At 39.5% G+C, this 20,299-nt stretch overlaps 1 protein-coding gene across 9 annotated transcripts in view; it reads left to right on the top strand.

The window, feature by feature from the left end:
* The window catches only part of CAP (Cbl-associated protein), a 407,290-nt gene that overhangs the window by 288,165 nt on the left and 98,826 nt on the right, over positions 1 to 20,299 (top strand). For 8 of the 9 annotated variants that reach the window (XM_071583868.1, XM_071583873.1, XM_071583875.1 and 5 more), the window contains one exon: positions 18,296 to 18,346. The exons of the other annotated variant lie outside the window; for it this stretch is intronic. In XM_071583868.1, coding sequence (XP_071439969.1) covers positions 18,296 to 18,346 — 51 coding nt within the window. The remainder of the gene's footprint in view (positions 1 to 18,295; positions 18,347 to 20,299) is intronic. 9 annotated transcript variants of the gene reach the window in all.

Raw genomic sequence — 20,299 nt, 5'->3', positions numbered from 1 at the left:
CTCAATTTTCATAATTTAAAATTTTATTTTAAATGAAATGTTTCACAGCTTAATTGAACTTACAAAATTGGGCTTTTGGACATTAAATGGTGATGTCATGCATGATAAATAGTTAATTTGAAAAGACACGAGACCCTAAAACCGTCTTAAACTTACTTTTTTAGTCGTAATGAGTATTTTTCCTAGCTGAGACTTTACCTATGCAGAATACTGTTTTTTCCAATGTTTATCCATTCATTCGACTACGTCCTTGAATCCATGGTGTATCTGCGAAGATGGAGAGTCGCAGCAGAACGGCAAAATTTATGCCAACGCACTTATTCTTCTGCAAGTTGCATTGAGAGTTTAGTTATTTGCGCGAAGATAAATACGAATCCAACAGTAGATCGCCATTAAAATCTTTGATCTGCCTCATTATGCGTGATTATTGGTGATTCTTGCTGTTTGGGAGATGCCAGAGTAATAGTTGAGCGTTGGATTAGTCGTCATGATTTCTCACCCGGTCTCTTTCACAGTGACCTTGGAGAGGTCAAGGGGATATTTATTTTATCCAATGAACGACCGTAAATAAGATAAGTTTATCATTCTGGAACACTTCAACATATATCCAACATAATGATTTCGGCCACTTACAGTTCCCGCCTTACATACAGATGACAGTTTAGCTCAAATAGAGAAAAACCGCCTCCACAGTTATTGAAAAAAGTTTTTCAATTTTCCAATTACTTTGCTACATCTCTAAAAATTTCCGGAAAAGTCCGAAATGCAGATATTGAGAAGGATGGAAAATTTTACCTGGATATAATGGGAGACTGTATGAAGTCTTTGATTTCGTGAAATAGATTAAAGGAATTTGCTAAGAGAAATCGGAGGGGGTTAAAGTGGATAGTGGAGATCTAAAGAGGCAGCGGAGTGCTAAGGGTTTTTGAGAATAGAATGGTTTGAGGCGTCACTTTGTGGGGGCGATTCATATCGGAAAAGAAAATAATTTTTTCTTCCACGTATATTTTATTAGGCTAGACCTTGGTTTCAACTTACAAAGTAATCACCTGATGATGACTTTGTAAGTCAAAGCCAAGGTCTTACATAATAAAGTATATGTGGAAGAACAAAGTATTTTCTTTTCCGGTTGATGCGAATATCAAGGTGAACTGAGAAAGGGAAGGAGTTTTGGACGACAAGAGTATAACTTCGAGAGTATAAGAGGACCTGAGATGGGGGGAGCATTGGAGTGCAAATAGTTTTTTGCACGATTCAGAGGTGTTTCCATAACATCGAAGGGTGGGTTTGATTTTTCAGGCTCGTCGAAAACTTGACTCTATCAAGTGGAAGGCCTTAAACGAGGACCCATTGCCGAGTCGGTTATGATAGGTTGGAAAGTTTGGTGGTAATTTGTATCGTTCGGTACCTCGGCGGGCCAACTCCGCGCTCATCACGAGAAGATTGGCCCGCGTATCCCCGGAGCCCTCGCCCTCCCTCCCCGAGAGAGTCGACCTCCCAAAGCGGCGGACAGCGGTCTCCGAAGTCCCGCATTGCACGTGGGTGGCACGGCCCCGCTGCTGCCATCCGCACCGCGCGTGCCTCGACGACTATCAGTGCGCTTTAAATCATCGAGGGGGGACGTGCGTCGAGTTGGGAAGGACGTCGCCCGAGAGGGTGCATCGTCAAATATTAACAGGCCCCTCCAAACTCTTCTCGTCACCTTCAAAGCCAACCTCCTCCAACGCTCTCTCCTCTCCTCCCTCCGTTTCATCCTTTGCCATTGTCCGCCTCTCACCCCTCACCAGAGACTTACTCTCTTCCCTTCCCCTTCCCAAACACGCCTCCGCCCATTTATCTTCCATCCCAATCTCGCATGTGTGCCTTAGAGGTTTCTCTCTCACTCCCATGCAATACTTGCAATTCTTCATCCCCCTCCGCCACAATCAGGCCCACGACCTCACCACCAACAGGAACGGAAAGTCATAAGTTTGGCCCTTAAAACTCACCAAAAAGTGTTTTAACCGTCAGCACAATTCTTTATGCATTTCTAAGTAAAGTTTTAAGATTCAGGGATGCGTATTTTTGATGGCTCATTTGTTCTTTTGTTTAAATAGGAGAAGACATTCCATTTACCAGCATAATCTTTAAATAAGTACCCTAACGTTTTGGTTAGGTTGGTTTAGATAGGTTCCTGAAAGCTAGTACATATTATTGTGGATTTTCGGAACACTTCTTTGAAAATTAACTAATTTACGCTGCACTAATGCCTTCATCATCTATTTATATAATATCCAAGTTTATTCGTTGAGTATCTTTATTCTTTTCAACACTGTCCCCCGCTCGCATTACGGTTTCTCACGGCAATAATCTTCAGCGTTCTATTTCCTCACAGGATTAGCTCAATTTAATTTTATCTACCTCATTTTTTTAAAAATCTTATTTCGTTTTTCCCCACCTACCTCCCCTTTTCTCTTTGCATTTTCTTACAGCTCAATTGTGTTAGAAGAAAATCAAAGTGTGTGTTTTAGTTCTTAGGGACGGTTGTAGAGATACGTACGGCTATAACGTGGACTGAATTAAATGAGAACCCGTTGCCAGGTTGGATATAATAAGTATTTATTGGGAGAAAAGCGTAGTGGTACTTTCATTCACCCTCCTTCGTATTGTTATGTTTCTGTTTCTTCGAAATCATGTGTCGAAAGCACAGAATATTCGTTAATTCTCTATTCTGGACACAATTTTTCCAGTTATACAGCTACTTAACCTACTTTTTCTTTACCATTCTACTTGCTGCAATGAAACCGTATCACTATCGCATCATTGATTAGTGGTTTGATTGCCGTTAAGCATTAGAAGTCCCTAATATCACCCATTCACAAATGTTATGTACCAAAATTTGCATTATATTACAATGTATGATTTTTGGCAAATACATTGCTTCCGCAATGTAGCTTTGTTAAGGAGGCCTTAACCAGTCGCGATTATATTTATTTTGTATCAAGCGTATAATTGTTATATTCCTGAAAAATACATTCACCTATTAGACCCCTTTCCTTTCAATTTGTTAGTCTTGCCGGAAACGGGAAATCTACCTAATGAACTCTTTGATTTTTTATTTGATTGTATGAGGGGTCTGTATAATGACAAGGGTTAAAAGTATTTGTTCAGTATAGCATTAGAAACTCATATCTTTCAATACTATCGTCTAAATTCTTATATGTTACGCCGGGATATATAACAATGAAATTTTAAAATGATTAAAACTAATACAATCCTAATAAATATATTTACTGGACGAATTAGGAAGTACGCTAAAAATATAGCATGTATAAATTTAAAACTATTCGCCACATCTAGTTAAAAATTCCATGTAGCTCTCACCTACATTCTAATGTAATAATCACAATTCAGCTATGTTAATAAACAATGCGGGTAGTTAAGTTGGTCTATATGGATTTGCATTGCTAAATATTAATTTTAAATACTATTTAGTGGCTATTATTTAATTTTTCAAAAACTTGCGTCGTTGTAAGTTCAGCTCCATTTAACACGTATGCATGATAAATATTGTAGCTTCCTCTAAATTGCAATAGGGTATTCTCTTCTCATTTAGAGGAAATTAAGGCTAATGATGCACTATAATTTGAAGTATAATAATTTGGTAGACTAAATAGGTATCTTTAGGCACTCGTTCAAAGTTGTATTGCAACCCGTTTCGTGATTTTTCTTTATTGTGGACGGATTGAGTTACCTGTTACCGAATCACAATGGAAATTTGTTTTTAATAAAAAGATAAAAGACCTAGATGATTACCCAGCAATATCTAATATCTGATTTTGGGTTATGAATTTAACCTTGCATTGAAGGTTAGTTTTAGATGAGCAGTCGAAAAAGTCGGTGACCGAGCACTTAAAGCAAGCGAAATGCCTTTATAAAACGACCAAGTGGAAAGCAATTTCAACACCAAAATTGCAACAAAAGAATAAATTATGAGTGAAAATGAAACCTTCTGGTGTAAAAAATACTCGCTAAATAGAAACCGTATACTTTCAAGCTTGAAAATTTGAATTTCCTGCAGTGAAAGTATTAACATTCAAGTATAATGTTTCTTAAGAGTATCACTGGTGCCTAAAGATGAATGGTTATGAAAGAGGTCATTGAAGGTGTAGTAAATAAAAAAACTGTGATCATTTAAAATTTAAATACTCACCTTTTACGAGACGCCAATGGCCATATCGGGAGGACAATATATCTGCATATTCGATATACATGTACCATACTAGCTCTTCGAGGATAGAGAATTCAAGGATATCCCAAGGATAGCATTGTGTCCCATTTAAATCAGAATATTTTTGCCTCTCCAACCGTGGCAACGTTTCCTTGCTTAACCCTTCTTTAACAATCTCCTCATTCCTATCTTCCACTATTACTTGAGAATAAGGATTTGAAATTCAAATTGCTATAATTGTTCACGCCATTGACTTTGTGATATGCATATGGTCAAGGGTATGAATGAATGCAAGGTGTTGTTCAAAGGCTTAGATTTCACCACCAGGTTTTGATTTCCTCGCTCTGATAGTAATCCTCTCTTTTAGATACAAGAATGATTACCATAAAATTCTGCCCTGCGTGTGCCTTCCAGAATATTTGGTTGGTAAATAATTATTGGTTCATTCCTTACTTATCTCACCCACCAGTCTGCCACATCACATAATTGACTTTAATCCCCCAATTATGTAACAGTTTAGAGGCTCTTTGCGAACAACTTGATAATGACACTGGCTGTTTCGAAGGGATTTCGAAAAAAGGAAAAATAATTGTCGAAAGGAAAATTATTTTCAATAATTGAAAATTTAAAAACATTCGACGCATTGATTCCCAATGCGAATTTGTTGACATGCGATTAAATGTATGATTTTAAAATTCTCGAAGTGTCGTAGGCATCATCCATTTACTTAAAATACTTATCAGGAGTAAGGATTTAAATAAATCATCAGTAACTGAATTTGTTCTCAAAATCAGCTGTCATGTTTGTACGCAGTCGTGTTCAAAGTTTTCAGTGAAACTCGATGGTTACCTGTTCAGTGGTAATATTGATATTCATGTCATCAGTCTGGTATGAAGTATACAGGTATAATAACACCATTATTCATAAATTTGATTATTTTCCTTAGTATTTTAGCTAGTCGAGTTGGCCTGAACTTCCACTCTATAATGTGTTAAAAACATCTTGAATGAATGTCTTTTATCAAAAGAAAATTCTCCGGGTTATGCCGCCTGTTTGAGGAAAGCCACTAAAGCCACTAAAAATGGGAAAGTAAATCAATCTTGCATCCAAACGAGACGTTAAATACGCCGACACGACATATGGCTTCGATTCCTCCCGGATAGCTTTTATCTCGTGCTCCTCTCCCCCGCCCTTTTCTCTCTCCATCCGCGTCATTCGGGCCTCCCTTCCTCCACCCCTCCCCTCCCACTTTCCCGCACTTCCTCTTTTCTGGCGCCACCACGAAAACACCACGGTGTCGTCGGAGCCGTGGCGTAAACAAGCCAAGATCGTGGGTTTCATTAAGACAAGTGCCAATGGCCTCAATATGGGAAGTTTTTAGATTCGATCTCCTTGAATGTTTAGCGTTGTTTAACTGTAAGTAATCTACCTATCAAAGGGTTCCTGATAGATCCTATACCTAAGCTCTGATTCATTTCCGCACCGCCAAACACGGGACTTGACAAGTACTCTAAAACCTGTATTACAATAAGCCTTACTTAAAATCCACACACATTCTTCCTTCCTTCATTTTGTCCAATCAACCAATTGTTTTGCTGATTCTGCCCCGCCTATGGTACCTAACCTTCTACTCCCTACCATGCAGTTTTCACAATTTCATTGCCACGCAACCCGCGGGAATTCCATCCATTTTTCCAGTTCTATTTGAATTTTACCCATCAATTTCTCTTCCTTCACCATGCCTCAAACTTCTTCGTTTGTTTTCCTTGCCGTTCATTCTATTTTTCCATTTTTCACCACACCCACATCGCAAATGCCTACTTTTACTCCCTTGCCTCAGTGGCCAAGTGAGGTATTGTGCAATACAACACTCCATATTATAGTTTTCACTAGTATTTTCAACATTTTTTTCTTAAGCTCCCTACCATCAATTCCTTCCTCTTTGTGAAAGCATATTTAACACACTTAGTTCCTCTTTTAATACCGTTACTGCATTGCTTCCTTCAAAAACATTACCTAAGTTCTCATCTTTGTGAAAAAAATTATGAGACGAATTAATTTCCTCCTTCCTCCATTTCCGCACACAACGCCCCCCAGCAAAATGAGCGAGAGGGAACCGATCGTGCGAATTAATCCAGGTGGGTACCGACGAGAATAGTGCGAGGATATGTTTAGACGTTTAGTCACGAGGGCGTCCTCTGTGGGATCTTTCTTTTTTTCTCTTAAGGGTGTGAAAATCTGTTCGGGGACGTGCCGCCGGGGAACGCAGCGGTGCCAAGAGGTGGCTTTCGAGGGGAGAACTCCCAGTAGGAGGGGGAGACCGAGTTGTGACGGAGAACGGGGAGGGTGGTAGGGGGTCCTTAGAAAGTGATGAAAGAAGGTCGATCGGGAGGGACAAGCTGGCTGATTGCGGACGACGGCCACCCTTCGTCCGTTAGCGCCGGGGCTACGACCCCACTCCCCTCTTCTGGTCCCTGAGAGCTGTCTGTCGAAACTTAATCATTCGGATCCGCCTTTCAGGGTGAGGTCGGTAACACATGGCTCGATCTCGGGTCAAAGATTGGCAGTGCGCGGTTCCAGGGCATCATCCCTTCGACGACCCTTTCTCTGCTCATCCTTCTCCCTCAACTTAATAGGACGTCTGGTACCGGTGTGATATTTTGGATGTTTCCCTCGCGAGCAAAAAACACTCTTTCTCAGCGAAGCCGGTGTCTGTTACTTAGGTTTCTCAGAGAAAGAGGTCTCTGCACTTTTACTGTCGAACCACTGGGTGGGTGACGAGTTTGATTTCATTCTCTGGTTGATGGGCATCTTAATCTTAGTGTGCCAACTCTGTATGGGAAGAACACGCAAGGCATGGATGTTATGTAGTGCCAATAGTTCATTGCTCCTTTCTCTATGAGAATAAAGTAATATTGCGAATCATAGCGACATGGGCCAAATGCCATTCATAAATCCCGAAGGATTGCCTGTAGTAAGTCGTAACTTTAGCCTGTAATTAAGTTTTACTTGTAATGTTTTTGAGGATGAAGATTCGATAAAAGAATGCATAACCCATTTGGAATTCATATGTACGTAACTTAGATTCACCACCCATTTTACTTCATAAATTGAAGTTTTGTCATGATTCACTTTAGTTCATTGTTTAAAATTGGCATCATCACTAGCTAAAACATAGGTTTTTGATGCTCAAATACGAGGTTCTAACTCGTACATTCATAAATTCATTAAAAATGTCTAAGCTTTTAATTCCAAGGCATATGCCTCCCTTCTATTATTTAATGTTTTCATTTTTTTAGCTGCCCTTTTCACGAAATCATCAAGGACCATAATGGGTCCATTTCATTCAATTTATCTTTTTCATGTGATATTCTGTGTCCTAGTGATGTAGTAGTCCAGAAGGGCTCGGCTGCCCACCAGAATCTCGAAATTAAATTCGTGTGATACCTTTAGATAGAAATATTGAGTAGCTAGGATTTTCTGAATATCAGTTTAATTTGAGAAAAATATGTGTCGGAAGGAAAGGGACTGGCTCCCATAACCCTAATAAATATGTGAAATCTGCACTGGGGATTAGTATGAGCTAAGTGTAACCTAAACGAAAATTTGGATTGAATACCGTTGCGGTTGTGATGTTGGTGGATTCAATGGCCTATATAATCTTTTTTTTATCCTTACTATGATCTAAATTATCACTTTTTGCACCGCTTGATTTTCCATAATTGTCTTCAAAACCATATTGAAAAAGTTTCTCCTACAATGAACTGTTTTTATAGCAGTTCATAGGTAGGGTAGAAGCAATTTCATTGTGTACTCAAAGTTTTACTGTCTGAAATTAGACTTAGAACGAGTTGATGACTGGGCAGGAAAATTTATTTCTCCGTGACATACGATGTGACCTGGGGCATCCTTTTCATATCTCTCTATGTTGGATGAAATAATATCAGATATCACAAAGACTTCACTGGTGGAAAGTAACTAATGGAAGTGAAGAAAGGTGTGGGCAGGGCTTGGTTACTGGAACTATCTAAATTTAAAAAGAGATGATGGCAAGTATTGCTAGGCATCTTCCTCCGTCTTTGAGGAACCAAACGCCGGCGTATGAAAGCGTTCCATTTTATTGGATTTCATCAACTGTTTAGATGCGAATCTACAAACTAAAAGCTATAAATATTCACCTTGAGTTAAAATTAGGAAATCGGACGACTTTTAGGTTGTTGGGAGATGTTTGATTCGCGGTACCCTCACTGTAATTCTAAAATGTAAAAATTAGGTTGTTTCATTCGTAAAAGTAAAAGTTCTGATGCATTTCTACGTATTTTTTAGTTCTTGTATATCACTGAACTGATGCTCAAATAACAATCTCTGTCGCAGCAGTAATTTTAGGGAGGTATTTTGTACTCCTGCATTCCACTAGCCAACTTCTTGAAAGCATTTCATCAGCTAGATTTAGTTTCTTCGTCAAGTTTCCCGGAACTTTTTTTTCTCTCAATTTTTGAACTGCCTTAGCTTAAAATTCATTAAACGTTGGATAATCGAAGACCACATCCAAGATCATATCCATTGTCGTTCTTAAAGTTTATCTTTTTTCCACAGATTACGTTAAAAATATAAACAAGCTAAAAAATCCATCATCCATCGCACCTCATGATGTTTTAATACTACATCATGCTTTTATTATTCATTCATATGACTTGTAAGCGTTGACTTAGATTAACTTAATATTCTCTTTAAACCCCTCTTGAAATATCGGGTTTTATTTCAGTCGTATCGTCGGAAATCTCTGGTGGAATGGAAAATCGTGGCAATCGTAGTATTGGCACACAAAAGGACATGAAGAACGTAAAATAAATCAATTTCTGTGGATTTCAGCGGTATAAATTGGTTTTATTGACGTTTCGAAGGGTTGGTTATATCATATATTATCGTGCTGAAATTTGGACATAGATAGTTCGGACCCGTGACCTTCACTTTAGACGGTAATGTCGCCGCCCTTTAGGTCTATTTTAGTAATAATGGCATAAAAATTGCACCACCAAGTCTCCCTTCTTCAAAACTTTACTTGTATTTTTCCAAGGTATGGATAATCTGGTTTCCTGTCTTTACCTGTCGGATTTCCTTACGATATGGGTCAACGATCGACGTAGAAATAAATGCACTACACGTTGCGATAAGACTGGAGTGATATTCTGGATATCTTGGTCGTAGTAGCGGGTTTTTCAGTAAATCGTCAAGAACGACTGGTTTCAATGTGTTTTCTAATTAATCAATTAGTACTCCCGGGCGGAATATAAGAATACTTTCCTCAACTGCCTATTTCATTCTCTATTCATATTTCGGTGGATTTTAACCGAAAAGTTTGAAACAGTTTTACACCGTAGAAAACTCATTCCATAGCATTATTTACTTCATGAAAACTACCTGCAATCCATAAAAAGTCGAATAATGTTGTAAGAAAGATGTGGAGGATATTTTAAATAATATTGTCGGGCTAAAATAAAGATTTCATAAATTACCCGAGTTTTTCTTTGTAGCTCTTTCCACGTGCGTATAGGCAATCGGCGCTTGTTCCCAATAGTTATGAAATTATCGCGGACGCTAATTTCATCGAAGATACCTGCGCAGTTCTCAGCTCATTAAGCTCATAGGGGCTGAGAAAAAGCGGGGGTTACCGTAACTTATAGAGATCCACGTATTCCTTCCTTTCCCTCAAACCGGCTCTTCGCTACCACCGTCTTATCTCATTGGCCGTCCACCCATCTTGTCAGTGCCAATAACCCGTCACTCTTCAAACCCATCTCCTCGCTTTTTTACTTCATCTTTTTAGAGCTGAAAGCCACCTTTGCCAACTTTGCTTAGAAACCTATATCTGTCTGCCAAAAGAGGATAGATAATTCAAGAATATGCAGCTGGGAAAACCAAGGCGGAAATATTTTACTCTGTGACGTCCATTATATATGGAAATTACAAATCACAAATATATATATTTATAACTTACCGAGAAAGTGGCATAATTAATCAGACGTTAACGGTAGTTTGCAATTCCCTCGGAAACACAATGAAATTATCCTCGCCGGTAACTTGCGGTAGGGTTTTTTTAATGTTATGCATGAGATTTAATTCAATGGGTCATTTTATATGCTTTGGAAGGAATAAAAAAACTTGAGGGAAGATATTCAAATTAGGAACAGGTGGTTACAGATATCTTTCAGTGAGTGCAAAGACATATCTTTTGTCGAACGCTTTGTTTGCTACTTCAGTGGATAAAGTATAGCAAAATACACAAGTTTGATAAAAAAGGTGGTGGTCTTGATTTCCTATAAAGATCTGGTACCCGTAAAATCACATAGCTTGGGTTGAGCCGCAGGTGCCAAGAGAGGCTTGCCCGGGAATCGGACCCGGGCCCTCCGGTCAGTAGTCCAACGCTGTATGCCCTGGACTACCGCGACCCACTTAACGATTATTTTACCTGTATATTTAAAATTAATTTGTTTATTATAATCTATCACACAAAAATGAAATTAATCGCTCGGTGGGTAAATTAAAAATAAAATTAACTTCTTATTTATGAAAATTCTTTCTACGTGTAATTTTTTCAAATAATGACTCACATCCGTATTAGTTCTTCGAATTCAATCATTTGTGCGCATCTGGATGAGATCTCGTGATGAGTATAATTTAAAAACTTGAATGAATACAATCTTTTGAAGCGTAAGTTTCCTTTAAGTCGGTTATAGCATATTTATTACGTAGCGTTCGTTTACAGTAATAAGGGAATAAAGTAATCAGTAGTGTGGCGTTTTACGCTAATTTTATTACGCTACCTTTTTCCCCCAATCGTTTTTTAAATTTAAAGGACGAGCACTTTCATGAATGGCACGCGCAAGCAAGCACCTAGATGTGTATCTTACAACCCTTAAGGATGGCCCGGTTTTTCAATGGAGGTCACGTCGGCAATAGGGAGCAAAAAGTACCGCGGAGAAACAATAAAAAATCCATCGCCACCAACGTAAGGAGCGTAAAAAATACCCAATTTCCTCATAATATCTCATACAATTTTTTTTAAAACTCTGCAATTTGGTGATGTTCTTTTATCCCCCCGTTTCTCCTCCCTTCGTCATCCCACGTTCCTCCTCAACGTGTGACGTAAACTTACTGAGAGTAGGGCGTTGATGAGGTGGTCATGGGTTGATGTATCTGCGCATTCGATTTTTTTACAGCGGTACTTTCATTGGGCCAATGATTTTTGAAGGGCCAATTTATCGTTCTACTAGTATAAAAGCAACATAATTGGGGTCAGCGGTATTTAACGATGAAATTGGCTTGAATCGTCACAACCAATAACATAAATTATACCAGCTCTCCCACCAAACTCCCACAGAAATACATTCCCCAGGCGGACCTCTATCAGTAAATTCAACTGTAAAAGCAAATAAATTACTGTACTATGGTGTCGTCCTACTAGGGTGAGTTGAAAATGACAAAAAATGTAGCTGGGATTCTCCATGGTCGCAAACCCGTTAAACAGTGTGACCTCGTTAAACTGCAATTTAGAACTTTTTTAAAAGCCATTATCAAACTAAATAAATTGCAACGCTTGACTTATACGATTGTCTTGTAGTAGCAATATTTATGGAATTGACGTTGAATATATTGGATGCTATTTTCGAACGTTTTCCGTATCATAACTGATTTGAAATGAGGTCTATTGTTCAAATATCCACTAAATCATTGTTTTTCCCTACGTCCTTAGCCAATAGGCCTCCACGATTGATAAGCAATGACGTAGTGGGACAAGTATTTCGTAGATTGACTCATTTTCTCGAGAAATTCATATGCTGAACAACATTTTTCGAATGTTATTCGCCAGTATTTGCGAAATAATCAATTCCTTGATATTCTTCGCCTCATTACATGAAACAACTGAGGTAAACAATCCAGTTGGAAGTTGAGTTTTCCAAATAAACACCAGAAATTTATTCTTTTTGGCCATTGTTTTACCTGTCAACTCTTAAGAATTCCGTTGTAAAACTAGCTATTACGTTGATTTAACTTATTTCCCTAGACGTCGAAGTTGTAAAATACAAATTATGTTGCTCTTTATTGTATTGAATTATATTTATACTGTTTGATTTTCGTCTATTTTTTATTATAAATAGATTTATCTGGTGGTATACAATGCTAGCCGTAGCCGATGCATGGGAGTAGTGAGTGCCCTTGAATGGTCGGATAGGGATGAATTCCACCATAAATGAAATTTCTTAATCAATATTTAGTCAGTAGCCGATATTTACGGCTCTTGAAAGACAATGCTAGAAAACGGCGAGTCTATTGATTGATTTAAAATTGAGAAGTCCACCATATATCCATGGCAGAGTTTAGGCTGGAAAGACTATTCTTCTGTGTAATTCCTGCCCACGTCAATGGTTACGAGGGAGGAAAATTAATCGGAACATTTGGCCCCTTTCCCCCTCCGTCCTCCAGTACCCTTCTTCCCCTTCCTCCCCCCAAGTTCCTCCCCAAATCCATAATTTCCTTTATTTCCTCTCCCATTTCTCCAGCTCAACGGTGGTCGGGACTGGGAAAGATAGAGATGAAATTCATGTATCAAAAATCCATGTATGCAAAAATGTATCCATGCTCTGAAGGATATAATGTGGGGATGGTTTGTAGTTATTATATACCCAACGTTAATTCAAAAATATTAGATGAGTTCCTTAATACTATTGCCTTTGCTTTTTGTTTTCTGAATGTATCTTTCTGGTTTACTCTTCATGAAGTACATTTGTCTACTCTTCTCCGTTAGTCATTTGATACAAATTTTTGGCCCTCATCATTCTCCTTCATTGGCATATTTGGATTCTTCCACTATTATTTTATTTGCTGATTTCATTGGTAAGCATACCTGTATCTAACTTAAATGTCAATAAATTTTCCTTTCAATAGCTGAATTAATTTTGTACTGTCAAAAGATTTTTTTTACTTTGAAAACTTTTTTTTGGGTTTTGCCGAGCCGCAAAAATCCAGTCTAAATCATACTACGCGATCCTGATTCCCAAAAACGCCTTTTATATCTGCATCGCTAACTTGAAATTCATTTATTGTCTTCTCGATATAAATAATGAATATTTATTTGAAGTGCTTTATTCTTTCTCGTTCATACATTAATAACTCTGATTATACCAGTGCTATTATGTATGAGCACGATCATAAAAACCAAAAAGAGCAATCGCTGTATATTTCATTCATAAACTACCATATCTCTAGTTTTGGGCGTTCCAAAACGCGGAGTTGACAGATTGGGAGGTAAAAGGAAGATATCACCCATCCATAGTTAACTCCCGCATCATTACTCGTGAGACGTATGTTGTAATCATACCTGCTCTCAATTCGTATATCATAATCAATCGGCTTATAAATAAGCAAGCCTGGCATCAGAATGGGCCGACTCTAGAAGTAGGAAAGGTTCCCCAATAAACTGCTTGTATATTCCCTTCTGGTTTTCCGCCGTACCGTCATGTTTATTATGATGTGCTTTCGGAAACTATAGTCCCTTTCTGATTTATTTGTTGATTAATAACATCTGAAGCTTAAAATAGTTCAAAGGGTTCGGTATATTATAAAATCTCGCTGTGATGTCAAAGAATAGTAACATATAGTTTTAAATCTTAACCGGCCGACAATATAATATACTTAATACTTGTTTCCATCATGACGAACGTGGTACTAAAATAAGCCTGAATAGTGCTACCATGGATATCAATTCCTTTTCTTATTTGTGGAAAATAGTTGTATAGAATATCCTGTTTTAAACAATGCTTATTTGCAACGCGGATCTAAATTATCAACTTCGTTTTTGATGCGAGGCATGACAAAATATATATGGCTATTGTTTTAATAGAGCGATTTGACCTCAAGTTGCTTCTACATAGACAAAAAGCTCGTGTTAAGAACAGGCAAAACGTATAAATTCTAAAATATTGAAGATAATTTAAGATCAGGTGTTATTACTTAACTCAATTTTTAACAATGTAGTCTTTTAGTATGTTCAAAGAGGTAAGCTTCAAATAAACTTTTATTAATTTGTGGAGTTCATCATGAAGTAAAAGAAGAGGAAAATAACACGCTCTGATACCAGATCTAAGTTGATCGATGCATATCAATATCGCCCGCAAGCGGAAAGAGTGTTTTCTTCCATCTGTCTCTGATTCACGACTTATTTTTTTCTTCGTCTTTCCATTTTCGTCCCTCCTTCGTTTTCTCTGCTTCCATTTGCATCTCGCTCGACCTTAAATAAACCTCTAAAATCCAAAAAACTTTCAACGCGTAGCTCGGAATGAAACAGACGTTCGTTTAAAAGTGGAACTGTTTTCAATCGAGTCGGCGCCTCAAAAATATTTTGTCTATGCTGGTCACAGGAAAAATTTCTGCCAGATGGAAACCTAATCGATAGTTCTTAATTTTTCTCACAATGATTCCATTTATTTTTATTTCCAATTTTTTTTATTCCAAATTTCCGCTCAAATACATTTTTGTGAATCAAGGTTTTTGAATACATCTACTTGTCAGGTTATGGGCGGAGTTTTGAGTCACAATTTTCACGATTGTTGACGCTGTCTTCTGGGATTTTCAAGAAGCTGGGCCTTTTAATACATACGGTGAGCACTAAAATGCTATTTAAAGGAAAAAGTCAGTTTTCAAAGTAAAATTTTAAATGTAAATAGCTTAAAACATATGCAGTGTACTTAGCACATACATGAAGAAAAGTACTGGTGATTACAATCACCAATGTCTCAGCCTCCTGCCAATCATTGCCCAAACCTATCCTCCCTCTTCTAACTGTGCCGTCTGATTCATGTATCAGTTTCTAATAAGTTGCCTATATCTCCAGTCTAATCCCATATTCCGCAATATATCCATTAACTTTGACCACTCTACACCATCTCAAAAGTCACGAAGTACACAAAGGCAGCCTAATTCAGGTTTTACTTTCTACTGATGCCTTCATTACCGTAGTGATATAACGCATTACTCCCCTCTTTCTAAAGCCGACCTCATTTTTGGCTATGTGGAAAACCTTGAGTGAATACAAAATAATTTGCTTTGATTTCAACCCAAACTTTCAAAAAAGTGAAAATGAACGCTCCAAAAGATTATCTGCTTCAGCACTTGCTTATTTCAATAAAGATTGAGATATCTTTCGATAGCTGCTTTGCTTTTCTCTTCGTGGACTTCTTAGTTCGCATATATCGTATAAGGTTTTGTCGTTTTTGTCAAATTTACTGATCTTATGAGTAAATTTTTGCTAGAAGAGTATGTCCAGTATTCCAAAATAATATCTACTTGGAAAAAGCAGCATGGAAGTTATCAGTTATTTTTTTAAGATGCACCTGACTATATGAGTAAGTCAGTCGTGATTTCGTTTGAATGATGAAAAACCGATTGTCCATGAATCTGTCACCATCGAAGACTGACACTTGGCCATGACGTATTGGAAACATGGATTGAGAATTTTTGAAGAATCTTGTTTGGCGCACTAATGTTACATGTACATCTGCTTATTTCCTCTCCTCCACACATTCCTTTCCAACTCCCTCCAGCTCAGCTACCCTGTCCTGAAAATTCTTCCCCTCCATAGGTACTGCCGAATTCCCTCTCCAGCATCCGCTTACTTCTTCTCCTTCCAATATGTTCGACCTATCCTTTTTTTCCCTGCCAATCTCCTATTTATCGGAAAACAACTTATACAAAATCCTGCCGGCTGTAAGGACTCATATGAAATGACTCTTGTTCCGGCTGCATCAAAGTTAGATATTGAGGCAATGGAAGGAATATATTCAAAGTAAAACATACGACAATGTTATTAGAAAATATAGGCATTTTCAACTAGATATCAAGACCTGATTTGTATATATCAATATAGATCATAACTTGACACTGTAGTTGAATGTAGTATATCACATCGTTTTATTCTAAAGTCGATTTATTTCTATGGATCGCATTTTTCGAGCATCTTGATGTGATGGGAGTCGTAGATTATCCTTCCTCCTTCGGATCTACACTTTGATTGGTTATGAATGAATTTGGGCGATTAAGTGAATAGGAAAGAAGCAAGAGTGCCTGATAGAAATTAATAAATATCAATTATTTAATTAAAATATGTACAGCATTACCACCAATTATTCGTACGGAAAAGACTCACGCATGAAGTGATTTTTAGAGTTCTTTTCGACTATTCCCTCTGATACAAGATTAACTTTTTTAAACAATTGTGTGAGTATTGCTGTAAAATTATTGATCACCTAACTATGACTTATAGCTACATTCAATTACCTTGAAAACTGGCGGAAAATGTTGCAATATCCTTTGCAATAAATTTCTAAAATACGTCATCATAGGTTTCTTACTTGTGGTTCTGGCGAACGTATGACAGTGATGCACCCACTATGTACCAATACGATAGGCATACTATTAAAGATTTAATGGAAAGATTTCAATTCGGATAGTTGCATCGTATGATAACGCAGTGATTCGCTGCACTCTTTTCGCGTTTTTAGCCGTGCACCTGTCAAGGGTAGATGATTAAATTTTCAGATGTGGTGCGCAATTGTATCGTTAGGGCACCTCTTTATTCACCCTCTGTGGCTCTCCTTTCGACGGCAAGGTGGTTGAAGGTGGGAAAATGTACTTCATCGCCGTTTATTTATTTATCAAGTACTCAACTGCCCGGTACTCTTTTCGGTGGTTACGAGGTTTAGAGGGAACGAGCTGTCTCCCTCTATCTCTCTCCCCACCGCCAATAACGAAATTTTGACGAGCCTCCAAATCCACATCCATCCATCCAATTCCGCGTCTCCCTCCCTCACTCCACCAACCCTCCCACCCCCTGAATCTCCTCTAAACCCCCTCCCCTGTATCTTCCCCCTCTCTCTCTCTTCTTCCCAAACTTTCCTCCGCTCCATCCACCTTCTCCCTCTTCCTTCCATCGCAACCGACCTCTCCATCCCCTCTCTCCCTTCCGCTCCATTTTTTCCTTCTCTCTTCTCCATCCCTTCCTCTCTCTCCACTCTCCCCTTTTCCTCCCACACCTTTCCCTCTCTCTTCTCTCACGCTCCCTTATTTTTCTCGCCCCTTAGCTTCCAAGCCTCCACCGTCTTACGTCCTCCCTCCCACCTCCTCCACCACCTCTCCAACTCCCCCCCCCACCGCCGTGCTCCTCTCCCCGTGAGCTCACCGCGTTTCCCCGCGATCGAGAGGTAGTCTGTGGATTCCCTTCAGCCGGGAGAGGACGTCATCGCTGGGCTCTCCTTCTCCGCCCCCGGCGTACTTAGCGGGCGCGCGCTCTTTCCTCCGCCACCACCTCCTACACCGCCTGTGGGATCCCTGTGCTCCCCCGGCACCGCGCCACTTTCGGCTCCTCCTCCTTGCCCTCCTCCCCCACTCCGCGGCCACGCCTCACTCCTCTCAGGCGCCGCGCAAGGCCCACTCTTCTCCCAACTCGCTTCCCTCCCTCTCAGTTCCATCTTCTGGCAATCCCCCATCCGCAGTGAAAAGTCTGGGAGTCCGCTGCCGTCGGGATACTCGATTGTGCGCCCTTTCGTTCGTTTTCGTCTTGTGTTTTTTTTTAAATTTTCGATCGACCCCGTGTGCGAGGGGACTTTTCCGTTTCCTCCTCGCGGGTGCGCGCGTGGACGACGTCCGCGGACAGGTGGGAGGAGTGATGAGCGGATGTTTCTAGCGGATTGCTGAGGGACAGCCGAGCAGCGCAGGACGCCAGTGAAGAGCTCGACTCTCGTGCCTTAGCACTTTTTCCCCCGTGGTGCCGTCGTTATCTTTTTTCCCGAGTTTCGTTGTTTTTCCCTGCCCGTGCCGTCTCGGATCCAACCCCAGACCCGTCCCCGTCTTCTCGCCAACTACCTCGCGCGATCCTGGAAACTGTTTCGTTTATCTCTCCTTGTTTTCTTTTCTCCTTTCTGCTTCTTCCCGTCCGTCCTCGCGACATCTGCACACGCATCTCCGTTCCGCCCGCGCATTCCTCCTCCCGCCGGCCGTGAAATCGCTACGACGGCGCCATGCCTGTTCCAGGCTCCATCGCCTTGGCGCCCACGTTCAAAGCCACGGCCGTCCGACCGCCAGGTAAGCCGATTGGCCGGCCCTTTCGAGCCGCTCACGCCGTGTGTGGTTTTCATCGTGTTTTTGATTGTCGTGCCTGCCGACCCTCCTTCCCTGCTACCCCTCCACCCGTTGTATCTTCTCGTCCTCCCGTGATCCACGCACGTCCGTATTCCTGTCCCATCTGGCTCCCAGTCGTTCGTTTTGTCGCCACCCATTTTCCCTCTCCTCACCGCTAAACCGCCCTTAACAGTTGTCTATAACGTGGAGAGTCCTCACGTCTTACTACCCCGCCGGAATGTGCTTGTCCGAGTTTCTGTGGTTTGGTGTGTGCGAGTGTGTGTATTTGTTGGTTTTGTGGCGTAAGCATACATATACTTGTTGCGCTCGGGATCAAGTGACTCACTTCACCCAGGCGTGCGGGAGGGAGGGGCTGTGCTAAAAGGAGAGGGTAAACAGATTAACATTGCTCAGGTGTGTAAGAAGGCGAATGGTTTGTTTCAGGTGCGAACGACAAAACAGAAATTGATTCCACGGTGTTAATAATGTGGATAATTGTGCAAACCGAGCATGCAACGCTGGAATGAACACTGCCTTTTTTCTTCTTAATTTAAGCATTATTTGTGAACTTCCTCTTCGTAGCTAGCTGAAAAATAATTGAAAAGTTCTTACACTCCTATTAATTCTTTGCGCTTATACCTTCCAGGTCAATCTCGTGATCGTTTATCTGTTTTTATGTGCTCGTATGTAATTTTCGTCGTAAGAGTTATCTTTGACCTAACTTGACTGTTGCAACCAGGAAATTTGCCTAATTGCAACGTAATTGTGTAAATAAGTAAATAAATAAATTTGGAGAGTAAGAAAATCTTGTTCGGCGTGGAACAACAGTCTAATTCAGAGTAGTATGAAACTTGAACAATACCATAGCCTGAAATACCAAAGTTTGTTTTAACCCAATTTATTTTAATTAACCTAGTTAGCCATATGATGAACAGTATATTTATTAATCCAGATAATTATCTCTATGGCTGTGGTTCCTTTGGTGACTCTGGCGAATGTAGTTCTTGTCAACTTCCACCAAGTTATTTAAAACATAATAAAATATGTCACCTTAAAACTATTTTTAACTTAATTATATGTCAGCGTGCCCGATATTTGATTCTGTATGAAAAGAGGAGTGCCAAACAATGTATGTACAAATCTCGTTCCCAGTCTAGCTGCAGAGGAATATGATATTTATGAATGAATTTTCTCGCGTTGGGTCATCATGGTCGTAAATTCGTGTAGAGATTATTAAATACTTTAACAGTACAAGCTCCAATAAATTGCGGAAAACGCAAAACACTCGCCCTGAAATTAAATTCAGAGTAGAATCAGCAAATGATTTCTAATGGAAAGGGCCCAGACTGGTTTTTTATTAATCTCACAAATTGATAGAACTCTACGTATGCGGTAACTATAAGTAACGAGAAAAGCTTCTCTCGGAGGAGGGTCTCCTCAGATTAGTTAAATTGAATATTATGTTTACTGCTTCGTTCTTACATATCTGTTTTGAATTTTCAATTCTCTTCCCTGAAAGACATTCTTGTTGTAATGTGGCTCCCCAACGATTGAAGTAAATATTCCTTGGTGAAACTTGTACAGGTATTAATCATGAACGACCGACATTGAATGATTTTCTGTTCTCTAGTGAAATATTGAAGAAATACTTTACCAAGATCCGGTCCGATTCTCAAAATAATATTCACAAACGGCATATTAATTCCGGCTATTGAATTTTTAATGTTTCTCTCTCTATTCCTATTACGCTTTTAAGTTAATACGTGCTTTATCGGAAAAAAGACTGACAGTTTACGCAGAGAAAATTTATATAAAAATATTCCTTGAAGCATACTTTTATTTCCTAATTGATTTTGGTGCGGACACGAAAATAATTAAGGTTGAGTTGCTGCTCCACAAAATGGCAACGCAATCGTA

The sequence above is a fragment of the Hetaerina americana genome, unplaced genomic scaffold (genome assembly GCF_022747635.1).
Source record: "Hetaerina americana unplaced genomic scaffold, ioHetAmer1.1.p SCAF_15, whole genome shotgun sequence".
NCBI classification, from domain to species: domain Eukaryota; kingdom Metazoa; phylum Arthropoda; class Insecta; order Odonata; family Calopterygidae; genus Hetaerina; species Hetaerina americana.
This window is presented reverse-complemented; position numbering and strand designations above follow the sequence as displayed.